Source organism: Equus caballus, chromosome 21 (genome assembly GCF_041296265.1).
Source record: "Equus caballus isolate H_3958 breed thoroughbred chromosome 21, TB-T2T, whole genome shotgun sequence".
Classification (NCBI taxonomy): Eukaryota; Metazoa; Chordata; class Mammalia; order Perissodactyla; family Equidae; genus Equus; species Equus caballus.
In genome coordinates this window covers 25,268,173-25,286,600 of record NC_091704.1, presented here as the reverse complement: position 1 = coordinate 25,286,600, position 18,428 = coordinate 25,268,173, and the positions used below count along the sequence as shown (strand labels likewise).

The 18,428-nt window shown below is 36.9% G+C and overlaps 1 protein-coding gene across 2 annotated transcripts in view; it reads left to right on the top strand.

Annotated features, from left to right (window-relative positions):
* The window catches only part of IPO11 (importin 11), a 230,143-nt gene that overhangs the window by 25,749 nt on the left and 185,966 nt on the right, over positions 1 to 18,428 (top strand). For both annotated transcript variants that reach the window (XM_001493727.7, XM_005604232.4), the window contains exons 4-5: positions 6,411 to 6,483; positions 7,930 to 8,133. In XM_001493727.7, coding sequence (XP_001493777.1) covers positions 6,411 to 6,483; positions 7,930 to 8,133 — 277 coding nt within the window. The remainder of the gene's footprint in view (positions 1 to 6,410; positions 6,484 to 7,929; positions 8,134 to 18,428) is intronic.

The following is an 18,428-nucleotide window of genomic DNA, read 5'->3' as shown; positions in this document are numbered from 1 at the left end:
CCTTTTTTAAATTTTTTTAATCTTTTTTTCTTTTTCTCCCCAAAGCCCCCTGGTACATAGTTGTATATTCTTCATTGTGGGTCCTTCTGGTTGTGGCCTGTGGCACGCTGCCTCAGCGTGGTTTGATGAGCAGTGCCATGTCTGCGCCCAGGATTTAAACCAACGAAACACTGGGCTGCCTGCAGTGGAGCATGCGAACTTAACCACTCGGCCACAGGGCCAGCCCCGCTTCCTTTTATCTTTAATGTTATACTTAAGCATTTGCTACCCTGTTCTGATGTATAGCTGCAATTTTCTGATTTTGTCTTTCTACTTACTTCCTTTCCTCAGGGTTTTGTAACCCGCCCCAGGTATGAGTGTCTTCCTGAGCATTTCTTGTAGGGGGCTCTTGTGGCAATGAACTCCCTTAACTTTTGTTTATCTGGGAAAGTTTTTATTTCTCCATCATATTTGAAGGATATTTTCGCTGGATAGAGTGTTCTTGGCTGCAAGCTTTTCTCCTTCAGAGTTTTGAATATATCATTCTACCCTCTCCTAGCCTGTAACGTATCTACTGAGATATCTACTGACAGCCTGATGGGAGTTCCTTTGTAGGTTATTTTCTTCTGCCTTGCTGCCCTTAATAATTTTTCTTTGTCGTTGACTTTTTCAAGCTTCACTACTGCATGCCTTGGGCTTGATCTTTTTACATTGATAAAGTTTGGAGATCTATTCACTTCTGTCACATGAATTTCCAGCTCCCTCACTGTGTTTTGGAAGTTCTCAGCTATTAATTCTTTATACAGGCTTTCTGTCCCCTTCTCCATCTCTTCTCCTTCTGCGATGCCTATAATCCTTATGTTGCATTTCCTAATTGAGTCGGATATTTCTCTGAGAGTTTCTTCATTTCTTTTTAGTCTTAGTTCTGTCTCCTCCTCTGTCTGAAGCATTTCTATATTCCTATCCTCCAGATAGCTAATTCTGTCCTCCATATTGTCAACCCTACTGTTCAGAGAGTCCAGATTTTTCTTAATTTCCTCCATTGTGTTTTTCATCTCCAACATTTCTGACTGGTCCTTCTTTATAGTATCAAGCTCTTTTGTGAGGTAGCTCCTGAACTCCTTGAGTTGTCTATCTGTATTCTCTTTTAACTCACTGAGTTTGTTAATGATAGCTATTTTGAATTCCTTGTCATTTAGGTTATAGATTTCAGTGTCTTTGGGATTGTTTGCTGGGTAATTGTCATTTTTCTTCTGTTCTGGGGATTTAATGTATTTTTTCATACTGCTTGATGTCGTGAATTTATGCCTCCGCATACATAGTTTGGTTACTGCGCCCACTTGCTTTTACTGGTGGGGAGGGGTCAGCAGCTGTGTAATCTGCACTGACCAGGATCCCTGTCAGCTGTTCCTGACCGAATCTGGGCCCCTTCTCATGTTTGCAGTGGTCCTGTGGGGTCTCCCGTCAGCTGTGGGAAAAATCACAAGGGGGCTTCGAGTTGCTGGTGCCTGCTCTCACACACCACATAGACACACTCCCTCCTTCAGGTCTGCAGCAGTGTTGTGGGCTTTCACAGCCGCCGGAAGCTGGTTCACCTAGACTTGCAGCTCTGCCACCATCAGGTCCAGCAGGATCTCACTTGACCACTCTGGGCCACAGCAGAGCTATGGGTATCTAATGCAGCCAGTGGTTAGCTCACCCAGCCTCGCTACTTGTGCCTCAGGGCCTCCCAGCCTTTGTGTTTGCTGGGCGGGGCCTCTCCACTAAGACCAAGTAGAGGCTTTCCCTGTGGCTGCTGTGGGGCTCTGCATTTTCCCGCTGGACCAAGGAGCAGTCATGCCGGGGCTCCGAATTGTCACTGCCTGCTTGTGTGGTCCCGCTGGGTGTCACTTGCCCCCTTGGGGCCACAGCAGGGCTGTGTGTGTTAAATGCAGCCAGCTGAGCCCCTTCTTCCCCGGGGCCTCCCAGCATTTGTGTTTGCTGCACGGAGCCTCTCTGCCAAGGCTGAGTAGAGGCTTTCCCAGTAGCTGCTGTGGGACCCTGAATTTTCCCGTTGGACTAAGGAGCAGTCTCAGGGGAGCTTAGAGCTGTAGTCACTTGTTTCCACAGTCACGCCGCTGATGCGCACGCCCACCCTCAGTGCCGTGGTGGTGCTATGAGTGTGTCAGCCAGGAGAGTGTCACTTGCCGGTACTAGGCTGTCTAGGGGTCATAGAGTTCCCCCCCAACTCCACTTCCTCCCAGGTGGAAGTCTGTCCACATTCCTATGTATAGCAGCATGGGTCTCTCAGGCATCCTGAGGTGCTGTGTGGATATCCTTTGTTGAACAATGAATGTCCAGTTAGTTTTAGCTTGAAGGGGGAGAGACAAAGAAAACTGCTCACTCCGCCATGTTGCTGATGTCACTCCGCCTTTTCACTTTGTTAGTGGTGTCTTTTGATGAGAAGTCCTTCATTTTAATGAAGTTCAGTTTAGCTACAATTCTTTTATTATTGATTCTTTTGGGGCATATTTACAAAATTTTTGCTCTACTCTAGGTCATGAAAATACTCTGTTTTCTGCTAGAAGCTTTGTTTTACTATTCACATTTAGGTGAAAGATCTGTCTGGAAGTGCTTTGTGTGTGAGGTGCGTATGTGAAGTAAGGGTAGCACTGTGGCTTCTTTCCCTGTCACGTTTCAGAGGTTCCCTTTTTATAAATCGAGCACTTCAGATGTATGGATCTGTTTTTGGATTCACTGTTTTGTCCTGTTGGCCTATTTGTCTACCTGTGCTTTAGTTATTGTATTTTATAAGGCTTGATGTACTTTCTATTACTTTTTTGAATTTATTTTTATTTATTTTGTTTTTGAGGAAGATTAGCCCTGAGCTAACATCTGCTGCCAGTCCTCCTTTTTGCTGAGGAAGACTGGCCCTGAGCTAACGTCTGTCCCCATCTTCCTCTGCTTTATATGTGGGATGCCTGCCACAGCAGGGCTTGATAAGCAGTGTGCTGGTCCACGCCCAGGATCTAAACTGCTAACCGTGGGCTGTCGAAGCAGAATGCAAACTCAACCACTGTGCCACCAGGCTGGCCCCACTTTTTTGAATTTAATTTGCTATTTGTTTTGTAGCATTTTGGGCTGGAAGCTTAGATAAATGATTTTCAGTTTTTGTTCTTATATATTCATTTAAAACATTAAGGCTTTTCTTATAATCATGGCTTTAGTTCAGTTTCACAAGCATTGAGATGTAGTATTTTCATTACCATTCAGCTAAAAACATTTAAAAATTTCTCGTTTTTTCTTTTTAGACTCATAGATTAATTAGAAGTATATCACCTAATTTCCCAACATGTGAGGCTTTTTTTAGTTGTTTTTTTTGGTTACTGATTTCATTCTTTGCAATATGCTGTCTTGCTTTTTGATCCCAGCATATGGTATTTTAGTAAATGATTTATGTGCACTTGAAAGGAACATATGTTTTGCTGTTGTGGATTATAATGTTTTATATATGTAAATTAGGTCAAATTTGTTAATTATATTATCCAAATCTTCTGTATCCTTATTGATTTTGTGCTTTCTCCCTCATTTACTGAGAGAGGTGTATTAATCTCCAAATATGATTATGGACTTGCCTATTTCTTCTTTTCATTCTGTTTTTGTTCTCTGTATATAGAGGCTTGATTAGGATCATAGAAGGTCAGGGTTATTATATTCTTGTAGAGTTGACCTTGTCTTAATTATGAAATGTTCCTCTGTATCTCTGACAATGTGTTTTGGCTTAAAGTCTAGCTTGCCTGATATTAATAGAGCCACACCAGCCATCTCATGGTTGCATGGTATATCTTTTTCTTTCAATATTTCTTTGTTGTTTTATTTAAAATGTTTCTCTTATGAGCAGAAATAGTTGGCTTTTGTTTTTTACCCAATCTGATAAATGTTGTCTTTTAATTTTAGTATTACACCTATTTACATTTAATGTAATTACAGATAAAGATGGTTAAAGCTACCATCCATTATTTGGGTTTTTTTTGTTTCTGTCTGATCTTTGCTCTCTCCTCCCTTTCTTATCTTTCCTGCCTGCCTTTGGATCATTCAAGAAATTTTTTGTTACTCAGTTTTTCCCTCTACAAGGCTACTGGGACACTTTTATTATTCAAGTGATTTTCCTAGGGATTATGACACGCATTCTTGACTTATTAGAGACTGTCTTGGATTAGTACTTTACTTCCTTCAGATAATGCAAGAACCTTATGGTACTTTAACTCCATTTATGTCTTCCTGTCTTTGATGCTCTTGTTGTTGAGTGCTTTAATTCTGCATATATTTTAAACTCCACAAAATACTGTTTTATATTATTTTGCTGGCAGTATTCATTTAGATTTATGTTTCTAGTGTTTTTTACTCCTTTCTTTATTAACTGTGCTTCCTCATGGATCTGTTTGTCTTCTGCCTGCAGAATGACTTTAGCATTTTTTTAGTGCATATCTGTTAGTGAACTCTCTCAGAAGCAGAAGTCCTATTTTTCTCATTATGCTTCAATCTGGATATTTTCCACTGACCTGTCTTCCATTTTGTTATGTTTATTTCACTGATTGTGTTTATCAGTTCTAGGATTTCTTTTTGGTATTTTTTAAAAAACAGATTTCAGTTCTGTGGTGAAATTCTCGATCTTTCACGTATTCTCTTGAATATAATCATCAAAAGTGTTGCAAGTGTGATTTGGTAGCTGCACTGTCTGTATTTCCTGCTGCTGTTTGTGTTTTGATTTCAGTTTTTCCTTTTTTGTAGTATGCCTGGGAAGTTTTGATTGAATGTTGAACATTGTATAGGGACAATTGGAGAGACTTTGAATTCTGTTATCTTTCTCCAGAGAGAACTTAATTCTAATTAAATAGAATATGGCCTCAATCTTCATCTGGTTGAAGGTGGTCTCTTTCTGGTTTACTCTTGATCCCAGGTTTTAGCCTTCCTGGGGTTTCAGCTTCAAGCCTTGGGTATGTACCAAAATATTGCCTTCTTGGGTCCTGAACTTCAATTTCTGTCTTTCCAGCATTGTGAGACCTGCTGAAACCTCTCCTTAGCTCTTTTAGTCTCTTAGTTGCTACTTTTAGCTTGATTTTTTGTGAGCAGACACCTCAAAGAGAAATGTACTGATTCATTACAGTTCATTTCCCTTCTTTTTAAGACCCCTGTCTCTCAAGTCCTGGCTGTCTAGGTTGTTTTTAGATAGTATGTTAATTTCCTAGGGCTGCTGTAAGAGACTGTCACAAACTGGGTAGCTTAAAACAATACGAGTGTATCCTTTCACAGTTCGGGAGGCTAGGAATCTAAAAAGTTCACATGCTGGGCAGGGCTGTGCTCCTTCTGCAGGCTCGAGGGAGACTCATTCTTTCTTGTCTCTTTTTAGCTTTTGCTTGTGGTCAGCAATCCTTGGCGTTCCTTGGCTTGCAGCTGCATCACTCCAATCTCTGCCTCCATTGTCACTGGGCTTTCTGTTCGTGTGTCTCCTCTGTGTATCTGTCCAAATTTTCCTTCTCTTAGGAAGGTAACTGGTTTTAGGACTAGGGCCCACCCTAACTCAGTCTGACCTCATTTTAACTCAATTGCGTCTGCAAAGCCCCTATTTCCAAAGAAGCTCACATTCACAGATACCTGGCATTAGAACTGGAACATGTCTTTTTGGGGGGGATACAGTTCAACTCAACACATGCCTTAAAATTTTTATTTTAAATTGTAAGGAACTTTTATAGCTGATTTTATTAGGACCGTTTGTCTGTTACAAGCTACTTTATCGTGGCCGTAATGGAAAAACCTTAAAATGAGTACTTTAAAAGAAATAATGCATTCATCTGGTTCAAAATTCAAAATGTATGTGATTTTATACAGTGAATATTCTCCATCTCTGTCCTTTTGCTATCTAGTCTCCTTCCTCATTTGTAGTAAAAGTTATTAGTATAGTGTTTATTTTTTCCAGAGATGTAGAATGAAAGATTTTAAACTAGTTGATTTCTAATAAGTCTTATATCCAAAACATTCTCTGATTCCTGATGCCTTTCTGCATAGAATAACCTCACTCTGATTTTATAAAAGAAGTCAGTGGAAGGCAACAGCTACTCATACAGATTTTTTTTTAGTCAACCATTAATTTTTTGATAGGCAACTAGTTTTACATCAATAAAAGCAACCTTGAAGCATCACATTCTTTACTCTGGATTTGTATTATTTCCTATTGCTTATTATTTTGTGGTTCTTATTCAATTGTGAAGGAATTCCTTTTGAATTACTTGATGTGCCAATATACAAGTAATGGAAATAATTCTATTTATTTACCCAAAGCAATCAGGGACACCTTGTTTGAAAGGCTTTTTATTGTTAAAATTCTCCATGGTGCTTACCTGCATTCATCATTAGACACCGTTCTCTTGCCTAATAAATCTATCTTTTTACAGTGCTCTCTCAGAGGAAGAGAAATCTACGTTACGTGCAGGGTTAATCACCAACTTCAATGAACCAATAAACCAGGTTAGTGAGAAAATGAATGCTAAGTATTCTTTCTCTTCCCTTAATTTTTGCTTATTTTCCAGCCTTATTTTGTTTCTCAGCATTAAAAATAAAATCTTATTCCATAATGTCCATTTGTGATGTTTATACACACTTCTCTGTTGGTTTTTAAATTTTGAGATCCAGTTCTAGCTATTAAGAATTTTGGTTAGATTTGGCTTTTAATGATTTAAAACTCAAAAGTCATTTTAAGATATACTTATGTTTTTTTAACTTCCGCAGTTTTTAAGCCAATATTGAAAGCAAATCTCTATATATTTGTAGTCTTACTGCATAGAAATTAATTTTAATGATTTAGATGACTGTTCCATTCCCCTTGTTTAAATTATAGGATGGCTTCAGGATTTTGTCTATCTCTTTCATCACATTTTTCAATTCCCATTACTATGTGGGAGATAGTAGATTATACAGTTTTATGTTTTCCTTCCTTTATAGTGAGATTTTTCTCCTAAGAATAAAATTTTTGCTTATGGATACAAGAATTCTTGAATTTTTCCAAGTTACCACTATTTCTTGCATTTTACTCTTTTAGTTTGAATATTAAAGTATGCTGTATTTGGAGGTATAACTAGTGCTGTTGTTTCAGCCTATTTAAATGATCTCAGTTCTCTGCTCTGCATTTCCTTGACTAAGGAGATGAGGGAGGTTGAAGAGGAACAGAGTTCCTCTCACCAGGGGAGGAGGGGGGCAGGGCTTTGGGTGGTTGAAGAGTCAGTCATTGCCCAGGTATCTGTCAACCAGCATTGGGAAAACACTGATCTGTACAAATGTCATTAGTTAAATACTAATTATTGATGTTTATTTCTACTCTTAGGTCAGTGGTTCTCAAACTTCATGGTCTTAGAACTTCCTTATACTGCTAAAATAAAACTCCATAGTGTTATATCTGTTAATATTTACTGTATTAGAAATTAAAACTGAGAAATTTAAAAATATTTATTAACTAAAAAATAAAATCATTACTTGTTAACATAAATAGAATTTTAAGAAATGAAGAATAACTATTTCCCCAAACAAGAAATATTTAATGAGAAGAATGACATTGTTCTGCGGTTTTGCATATCTCTTTAGTTTATGGCTGTTTAAAAGAGGACATCTGGATTTTCATATCTGCTTCTTCATTTACTGTATTATGATGTATTATTTGGTAGAAATTGTATGAAGAAAATCTAGCTTCATGTTGATAGGTTATTGGGAAAGTGGGGGACCTCAGAGAGAGGATCTTAGGCCCCTTGGGGATCCATAGACCACACTTTGAGAACCACTTTCAAGCAGTTGTTCGTTGAAATCTTATTCACTTCTGTCAAATGTATAGTTAACCAAAAAGGTAATTTTCAGCTATGAATGCATTCCTTAGCCATTGCTTTATTTTCTTATGTTTATTTTTGATTAATATTTTCCCTCTAGATTGCAACTCAGATTGCAGTGCTGATTGCAAAAGTTGCTCGATTGGATTGTCCCAGACAGTGGCCTGAACTGATTCCCACTCTTATAGAATCTGTGAAAGTCCAAGATGATCTTCGACAGCACAGAGCATTACTTACCTTTTATCATGTTACCAAGACTCTGGCATCGAAACGTTTGGCTGCTGATAGAAAACTGTTTTATGATGTAAGTGATTTAATATAGTTAAATTTTATTATGAAAACTGTGCTACTTGTATAAAAATGTCTATAATTTTACCTCTCTAAGTATTTTTTGAAAGATTATGAATTCTTTCTAATTGACCTCAAAAGGTTCAGAATAGCTAACTGCTGAAAGATTTTAAGCTGGATAGTGATATGACCAGTTAGATCACTTAATTGCCAGTAAGGGGGATTGGTTGGTAGGGAACATTCTGAAGGCCAGAGAGACTGGTTGAGGCTGTTGAAGTAGTTTAGATGAGATGATATAGCTCTTAAATGAAGCAGTGGTAAAGGGAACATTTAGGAGGGTAGAGAGTTAAAATTTAGAAAGTTAAAATTGACATGCCTAGGTGATTGATGGACGTAGGGGAGATGTAGAAGGAGTCTGACATAACTAGGGAGGTGATAGCCGTTTTATTGGGTGTTGTAGGATGGTTTGTTGAAGAGACTTTCCTTTCTCCATTCAGCTGTTTTGGTGCTTTTGTATTTGTTTTGACCTACTAAAATAGCGATTTTCATATTGTTCAACCTAACATTTTGGATTACACCATATAACAGTGGTGAATCTCAAAGTATTTTTAACAGTGTTCTTACTTAACCTTTGGAATCCTCATTTTGAGGATATGGTTTGGGAATCTGCAATTTTAATAGGCTCCCCAGAAGATTCTTATATATGCCAAAGTTTAAGACAGAATGACATTACATTCTCTATTTTTAACCCAGTGAATTTTCTTTTTTTAATATATATTTTTTGTATGTATGAGAGGAAGATTGTCTGTGGACTAACATCTGTGTCAGTCTTCCACTGTTTTGTATGTGGGATGCTGCCACAGCATGGCTTGATGAGCGGTGTGTAGGTCCATGCCTGGGATGTGTTCCTGTGAATCCTGGGCTGCTGAAGTGAAGCATGTGAACTTGACTCCTACACTACCGGGCTGGCCCTCACCATGAGTTTTATGAGGGAGGAATGTAGCTTTTACTGTCTGTCTAGCCCAAAGGAATGCACAGAAGTGGATGGTGCTCAATAACTGTTAAGTGAATAAACAATAGAAGAGGTGGCTTAGATACCTTCTAGGTTTCACAGTGATGTAGTGCAAAACTTCTAAAGCAGGAGTTTTGGGAGGATATACCAAACTCAGAGTACCTGGAAAAAAATTTAACTCAGTACCTTTCATTTTGGAATGGAGTAGCTGAACCTAGAAAATGGAGCATAGTAGGGGACGAGGAGGGGAATCTTGTCTGGTGGGGTTGGAGTACAAGATGCATAATTTAAGTGAAGGTAGTATGTGTGGGCAAACATTATTACAAAGAGCAGTTTTGCTGGTTAATAAATTGGCCCTATTATTTTGGTAATCTGAAGTGTGGGAAAATCTTCCTTTTAAAATACATTTACTGTAATGCCAAGATGGTCTTCATGTACTATATTAGTTTCTCACATAAAAAGTCTAAGCTCATAGTTGAGCTAGTTGCTTTGGCAAAGTAGTGCAGTGTGCACTTAAAACTGCTACCGGATGCTCAATGTGTCCCAGCAATTTTTATATCCTATTTTCCTTCCTCAGTAAAATAAATTAAGTTTTTTTCAGGGGTGAGAAATTAGGAAATCAACAGTTGAGAGAAAATTGTGTTCCAGTAACAAAATTGAGCTTGGTTTGACACAAAAAGGAATTAGTTTTCTGTACAACAGCATGCTTTTCATTTAACCTGAATATAAAAAAAAGTTGATGTGAAGTACAGTTAAAATCAAAATCTGGAGTCTTTAAAAGCAAGGAAATTTAAGGTACAAATAACAATTCTAATGTAATTGTAAATGTATTAACCGAATGGTATGTTGTAGACATGATGTATAACTGCATGAAGGTGTGTGCTATGGTAAATGAAGTAATCCACATCTAAATAACAAGAAAAGAGCTTTTGAAGGCAATGTATTTTACTTGTTTTTAGAAATACCGGTTAAGAATCATGGGAAGACCTCGTTTCCAGTGAAGAATTTTTCTTTGTACTGAGCACTGTTGGGATTTTGAGCAAGACAGTTAAATTTTATGATTCTTTAAAATTTCCTTTCAGTTTTAAAGTTGTATGATTCTATGAGTTTATAATTTTAGGTTTTCTTTATTATTCTAGGTTAATCTGTATAAGCACTATTAAAATTTTGAGATGGAAATCTTAGTTACAGCATAATTTAAATATAGATTTTGCATTTTTAATTACCATTTTTTTCTGGAAGCCATGACCTTTGTACTTTAGTTTTATTCCTTCTTTTGTATTTTCTTAGCATACAGTTAAGTTCTTAACCCACTGACCTAATTAGATTCTTTGCTGTGCAATTTTGGTATATAACCAGTTAAACAGTTTCTTAATTAAGAAATTTTCAAACATATTCTAGTTGAGAGAACAATACAACAAACCCTCATATATCCGTCGCCTATATTTAACAGTTCCTAAGCTGTTGTCAGGTTTAATTTTCTTCTGTGCTGGAACAAATCCTGACATGTCATTTCATCCAAAAATATTTCAATATGACTCTCTGAAAAGGACATTTTCCATAACCAGTTTTTATTAGGAATCTTTTAAGGCTGATGTTAGGAATTAATCTTAAGTTCTTCTGCCTGAGAGTCAGTCAACAGATGGTGATTGCATACTGTGTACAAGAGATATGTACAGTACTGAGGGAGGTCAAAGACATAAATACTCTTGACATACATGGGGAAAGTCATAAGGCACAGACTCTCAAAAGTCATTTAGTAAGCTATTAAAATCTGCCACGGAAGAAAACTAAACACTATATTATGTTATTTTTATGGTCAAGGTTAAAACTTAGCATAATTTTAAAAACTGAAGGGTCTATGGTGAATAATATTCCCATGAACTACGTATGTATTATTTGCTTAATGAGAATAAGAGAAAGCTGTGGGGTGAGGTGGTCAAGTTACCATACTGAAAGAGTCTTCTTGATGAGTTACTATGTTTTCTAAATAAACAAACTAAGAAAACAGAACCACGTGGCTATTTTGAATGAGTTGGTTAGTGTAAGATGGACCACTCAGTAGTGTAGCAGAGACTTTCACACTCACTTCCTACAAACTTTTAACTTACTTCATGGTGTGATCCTTAGGGGAAAGTCCCAAGAATGTTAAATTCAAGAATGCCAAGGTGCCACTTACGTGGTATAGCTCTAGCCTTCAGGATATTTACAGTGTTGTAAAATTTATTTAAAAGATAAATGTTTATAAGCAAATCATCAAGTAGGTTAAATAGATCTTGTTTTCAGTTTTGTTTGATTCTGATTACCAAACTAAATGCCATGTTGATTCTAGATCTTGTCTCTTGCTCTGCCAAATTTTGTTAGCTTTTTAACACATTATTCAAAGAAGGACTCCTATAATTTATAAAGGGTCATTCCTGCTGTGAACCAGTGTGGGGATTTAAGTGGATGTGTGTATCTCGGTTTATATAAGTATGAGGGAAAGAGGAAACTTTTGGTGGGAACTTTTAGGGGAGGAGAGACTCAAGGTGACTAACTTGATCCAAAAAAAACAAAGCTGTGCACTGAACAGAAGAGATTTTGAGTATAGTATGGTGCTTGTCCTTCCTCTATGGTTCACAAGGATCTTGTCCAAGTCCTTGGAAAAGGGGCCTGGAATAAGGAGAATAAAAACTTAAAAGACTTATCGTCAAAATCTCTCCCAGTTGCTGCTGTAGCAGTGCTGATTTATGCTTTGTTCTTTTACCATCTGTCTATCCGTCTGACAAATAACTTGCATCCTACTCTGTGCCATTCACTGTATTGAGTGCCTGAGATGCAGCTGTGAACAGAGGTAGGGGCCCAAGTAGAGAGGAGGGTAGTGTCACTTCCTTGTCCCCCTCATTGAGTTGATACTTTGGATACATAAGAGCATTGTCTAGGCCTCAGTGGCTGAAGACAGGCTATGGCTGTTGCTAGGAGTAGAGGACTTCGGATCTGGAAGATGAGTCACAGTGACCCCCCCGGGTATGAACTCTACCACTGGCAGGTTTGAGAACAAAATGAAATTAGGTTTTACTTAAAAAATAGTGTAGTTAACAGATATTATGGGTCTTTAGGAATGCCCTTTACTGAAAGTAAATAAATATCAGTTGAGAGACATTGGCAGTTGATTGGAGATTGTTTTTGAGATAGGTCTTGTACCTGTCAAAGCTTATGGCCTGACATATTTGGTAATTCAATGTATATGTATGTCATGGTTAAGTGGAAGCAATTTTATGTTTGTCATGTATCAAAGAAAAAATTGACTACTGCTAAAATAACGACCTGTTTTGTTGTTAAGAATGTACAGGTTTTTAAAGTTACTTGTTATGAAATTTTTAAAACATACAGGAAAGTAAGGAAAAAATACTAACTGCCATATACTCATCACCTAGATTTAGCAGTGAACATGTTGCTATTTTTGCTTTACTCCTTTTTTTCTAAAGATTTCATATTTTATTACTAAATACTTAAGTATTCATCTGTAAAAAGATTTAATTTTTATGTTAGAATTTTTCACAATTTACTGATTTATTAGACTTTTGTTCAATTGTTCATGAGTCGAACAGCATCCAGTCTAGCAGATAAGGAGCTCCGAAGAGCTGTACAAGGCAAGAGATTTTTATAGGTCGAAGTGAGCAGGAGCAAGGAAGTCATACTGGGCGTTAGCTGATTGGTTAAAGCAGGGTTGCTTTTCTTACATGGAGCTAAGGGAAATCTTGGAGCCAGGTCACATAACTTATACTGAGCAGGCGTGTGCTGAGTGGTTGACGTGGGCCTTCCTTTTCTGGGAGAGTCCAGCATAGAAACTTAGTTATGTTTTGGTTTGCTGTCATGAAGCTTAGCACGAGCCACTCCATCTTGGGCCAAATCTGGTTGTTTTAACATATATAATCATTTAACTTTTATTATACTTAAGTCAAAATAGTGGTTTAATATGACTTAATTCTTCTATCCAATTTTCTGTGTTGTTCTCAGATATATGTTACAAGTGGTTTGATTGAACCGGAAAAATGAATAAGGGGGGTAACACTGTGTTTGGTAACGTCTCTCGAGTATCTTTAGTTTAGAGTAGTATTCATTTCCTTTCTTGTTTTTGTTTCATGCCATTGACTTGTTGAGAAACTGGGTCAGTTGTCTTGTGGGATGTTGTACATTCTGCATTTGTTGATTATATACCTTTTTGATTAAATTCAGGTTAATAAGCAAGTTTTGACAACTAGTTTATGGGTACTTATTGCCCCACTATTAGTGATGAATTACGAGACTTTGCTTTAAAAGTCTTTTGGTGCTGACGTTTCCTAGGTGAAAATTCTCAGGACAGTGGTCCTGAGGCTAAAAAAGTTTAAGAATATTTGAAATGCTAAAAGAAATAAAACTTCCTGTAATGATTTGCTTTTGATATTGAGTTAAGTCTGTGTGCTTCTCACTTGAGTCACTAAGCAGTCAGTGGGTGGCACTGTCTCTTCTGGTTTAGAAAAAGAAAATTCAAGTATTTGGGGTTTTTGTGAACTAGTAACTAAAATGTTTCATTCAATAGCTTATTTTTGTATTGTCTAACTGAAGATTCCCTCCCCCTCCACGTTTTTTGAGCAGAAATTTTTTTATTTCTCCCACTTGCTTGCTTTGTTACTTTGTCTTTTTCAGCTGAGTCTTCTGTAAGCATCCATCACTTGGTGTGCTCTGGAGCAGAGAGAAACTTGTGCAGGGCTCGTGGTTATAGGGTAGCTAGCAATTTCTTCCCAAATTCCTGTGGTTTCTTCCTTCTTTGTTTGTCTCCCTTCTTGCACTGCTGGACTGAAAGGGTCATGCTATGGCGTCTTCATTCCAACTATCCCTAATTGTGTAGAGGCCTTTTGTAGGTTGGCTAAAAAGAATCTTGAATTGGGGCTGTAATAAATGCCTAATGTCCATAACTAGATGCTTAGCTGCAGAAGTGGAATATAAAACAAAGGAAAATATGAATTAAAAATTTTTTTTCCATACTACTGTTTCTTTATTGATTTCTGTCTCAAATGCTATATGCTTTCATTCAACAATACCTACGGCATGCCAAACTCACATGCTTTTCATATCTTTATTCATAATTTAAAGTAATATTTTCATACTAGTACTTCTCAGGGCCAGAAAGAGGGAAGGATTAATAGATCAAGATCTAACTTTGCCATTAATATCTATAAATGTTATGCTATTTATTTTCTTAAAAAAGAGGGATGAAAATTTCAAACATTGATGAAAGTTGCTTAAGGTGGAATGGAGTAGATAGAACCTTTGATTATCTGAATTACTGACTTTCTCACACTTGTTTTAGAGTCAATTTATACATGGAAAAGAGCAAAATAGAGTTTTAATGACTTTTGATTCCACCATGATGAAATGCTTTTTTTAATCCAAATCTTGTGACAATAAGAGCCTTTGGGACAGTGTTCAGAGTGTTCTGTGGTATATTTTGTTGTTTTTTTTGGGAGTGAGTAAGGAGGATTTTATGTTTAGTATGCATACTACAATTTGCATTGTGCATATACAGGTGGTGGAATTCTGTAATCCTGGTAGCAGAAGTAGTGCCTGAAAAAATTATAACAAAATAGTTTTGCCCTTTTGCCACCATTATTATAAAATACCTTTAAAATAAATCTGACATGATTTCAAAATATTCTGCTAGTGATTTAAAAGGGTGGCAAATTGTCCCTAATGTTTTCCTTTTTGAGCTCATGCCAGATTTCTTTGGTTGACTCTGTTTCTCAAGCATAATCTTACTTTTAATTGAAGAGCTAGGGAATGGTTCCCAGTGTTTTCTTTATTGAGTCTGGCATGTAGTGGTAGAGGAGGGTATGAAGAATTAGATAAAAGGCCCTATGACTCTTACGACTAATGAATGGGACCAGCTCCAAATTGTACACACACACATACATACGCACACACATATAGATACATACCTGCATACATATATAAAACTGAGGAAAACATTCAGTTTTTATTAACTATATCTTGCATGGGTACTCTGTAAGTAATAGAACAAAAGGACACATTTTTCTGTTGAGTGGTGAGAAAGAGCTGGGAGCTACTAAAGAACTTGTGAGAGAGATTCTGAGTCAGATAATTCATTGCATCCATATTGAGAGCAGTATCAACCTCGGTGAGTGTGTGGGAAAGTTTTCATTTTTTGTAGTCATGAAAAGAAAATTTTATCATTATTAAATAATTATATAACTTTTAGAGAACAAGATTTACTGGGTTGATTCTGAATGGGTGGGATAGTCTCTATTTTAGTCTATATTTTGATATTAAAAAGTTTGAATAGAACTTACACAAATAATGCTTATTTCTTTTACTAAATTAGTCTGTGCTTAATTGCTAGTTACTATATTAAGAGATGTTAGAACATAGAGATTAAAAATATAGTCTCTTTGTACCTTCCCTGGTTTAAATGCTGTCTTCCTCGTATTAATAGTGCTGTTTGCTCTTGGGCAAGTTGCTTAACTTCTCTACGTCTCAGTTTTCTTATTGTAAATGGGGAGTAATAATACCTACTTTTTAGATTGTGGTGATTAAATAAGTTGATACAGGTAAAGTACTGAGGGCCAGAAAGAGGGAAGAATTAATAGATTTAAAGCAGAGTAGGATTCAGTAAATAAAATTCTATCATTATTCTCTTGTTAATATTATTTTTATCACAGATATCATCAATATCTGTGTAAATACTTGTGTCCTGAAAATGCCTTTTAAAAGAGTTCAAGTGAAGGGGGCTGGCCCCGTGGCCGAGTGGTTAAGTTCGCGCACTCCGCTGCAGGCGGCCCAGTGTTTCGTTGGTTCGAATCCTGGGCGCAGACATGGCACTGCTCATCAAACCACGCTGAGGCAGCATCCCACATGCCACAACTAGAAGGACCCACAACGAAGAATATACAACTATGTACTGGGGGGCTTTGGGAAGAAAAAGGAAAATAAAATAAAATAAAATCTTTAAAAAAAAAAAAAGAGTTCAAGTGACTTCAGGTAACACTGGCACGAAAAAATTTCTATATAAAAATCCTTCTGAACAATTTTAATAGAATCTGTAGGTAGAAGTTAATGTTAAATAAGTCATTTTAAGGAGAAGATGCAAAGAATGCCTATAAAATAATTGAAGTTGTCATTTTGTTGTAAGCAAGAGACAGGTTCAGAGTATAATAGTTTTCTGTTTTTATTTGAAATTTAGATATGGCACCCTTTGGGTTTTGTTTTATTTACTACATAAAGACAGAGTACAAAATAGATCCAAAAATTATAGCCAAGGCTGTAGATTTCATTTTTTTTGTTCAAAATATTTCTACAATAAGAAGTTATGCTTAAGTTTAAAACTTAACTTTTAGGTCTTACGTAAAATTCCCACCCCTTCCCTGCCTCTAAATCCTTCTGTTTCTATTCTTTCATTTTTCTGGCTGACAGATATTTTTATGGTTTATATGTTTGGAATAGGATGCTGTAACTTAAAATTACACAGTAAATGTAATAAAAATTAGAATGATGGATTTTCTGATTCTAGACATATATTTTAGCCTCATGCTCTCAGAAAGGACTTGACTTACTAAGAAAATTATTAAAGTTTATTGAAGTTATAAGTAAAACTTACAGATTTCTTGGGGTAAAGCCCCCTTTTTTTCCCCTTCAGATTATGTCCGCTCTGTTTAGGTTGGGTATTTGCTTCTCTGTTATAATAGTATTTCATGGGATGATGTCAATTTTAGACTTAACTTTTTATGATACTGTTGCTTGTGCTGTAATACTGTGTTGATTGAGATAATTATCTCTACAATATTTTGGCTATAATGTAGCATTAGGATTAAATAATTTGATTTTACTCTCTAAAATATTGCATGCATACTTGAGAATATGCTAAGGTAACTTAAGTAGTCATCGTACCTGTTGTCAAGCATGCACCCAGGTAAGGGAGGGCCAAGGCCTAGCCCTGACTCATCAGTTGGTGAAGAAATGAGTCACTTTTAGATTCAGACTGTTTATTACTTATCTTAGAGGAAAGAAGTTAGCCATCAGTACCAACTCCCTGTGGTCCTTGTCCCATAGACCAGAAACACTGACCAAAGCAGTAGGGGCTGGATGACTCCAGTGTAAGTTGTGAGATGCCCCATTGCTGAGGAGCCAATTCTAGACTGTAACTAAGTGGTTTTATATTTTGCAACTCTGTTCTGAATGGATGGGATAGAAGGCCCTGTACCTTATGAGAGCCCAGGAGGCCATGAGAAACTGTCTCATGACAGCCCAACAGGGGAGATAGGGAGGTGAGCAGGAGATGGTCTCGTAGCAGAGTTCCTTACAAGTCATCCATCCTCTTGTGTTCCAGGAGGATTGCAAGATGTTTTGCCAAGACTCAGATTAGCTGTTGTTCAAGCCTTTGCCTGTGTGGCCTATGTAGGTATTTGCAAAGTTGCTAGGGGATATGGTGAAGCTGTTTCCCTACACCTGTGAGCACAGGCCATTAAAATTACTGAATTACAATAATAAAAATGAAATTTGAGTTTTTGATAGCAATATTATATTTACAGGATTGTATTTCTGACTGGTTTCGGATGCCTAACCTTAGTGTAAATACAGTATTTAATTAGTTGAAATGATATACCTTAAATAAGAAAAAATCATTCTGGAGTATGCTAATGATAACTAGTCATATGCACTGTCACCTAATTTTTATTTCAAGTAAATGGCCATGTAGGCACAGCTGGATTGGTTTTAGACCTTCTGGAAAAAAACCTGAAGATATCACTGGAAGATAGATGGTTCGGCCTCAACCTGGGAGTTAGAGGCTAACTGTGCCTCAGTGTGAGAGTTGGGTTAAATGCCAGTACGTGTTAGGAAAGCAGCCTGACAAGTGATGTGGTTTCCTGGCTTTAAGTGCCCAAAAACCATTTGGGTAGCACTGGCAGAACACAGACATTTGACTCCTTTGTAGTTCTTAGTATATTGATTTATCTAATATACTCAGTGACAGTCCCTAAGTAAGTGTTTTTAAAACCTGAGAGTTACAGCCTCTTAGTGGAAGGAATAAAGAGTATAAATAGAAAATATTCTGCAGTGCGGGCATTAGGCTAAATTTTGTTTCAAGAAGCTAATGTTTTAGGGGTGTATGTGTTCATAACAGAAGCCAGTGTAATCTATACTTCTAGGCATTTTGGCTTAAAAAGTTTGAAACATTGTGATAAATGACACGACTATTTCAAATCTCATTGAAAATGTGTGCTCAATTTTAAAACCGAAATGTATTACTATGTAGGTCTAATTAC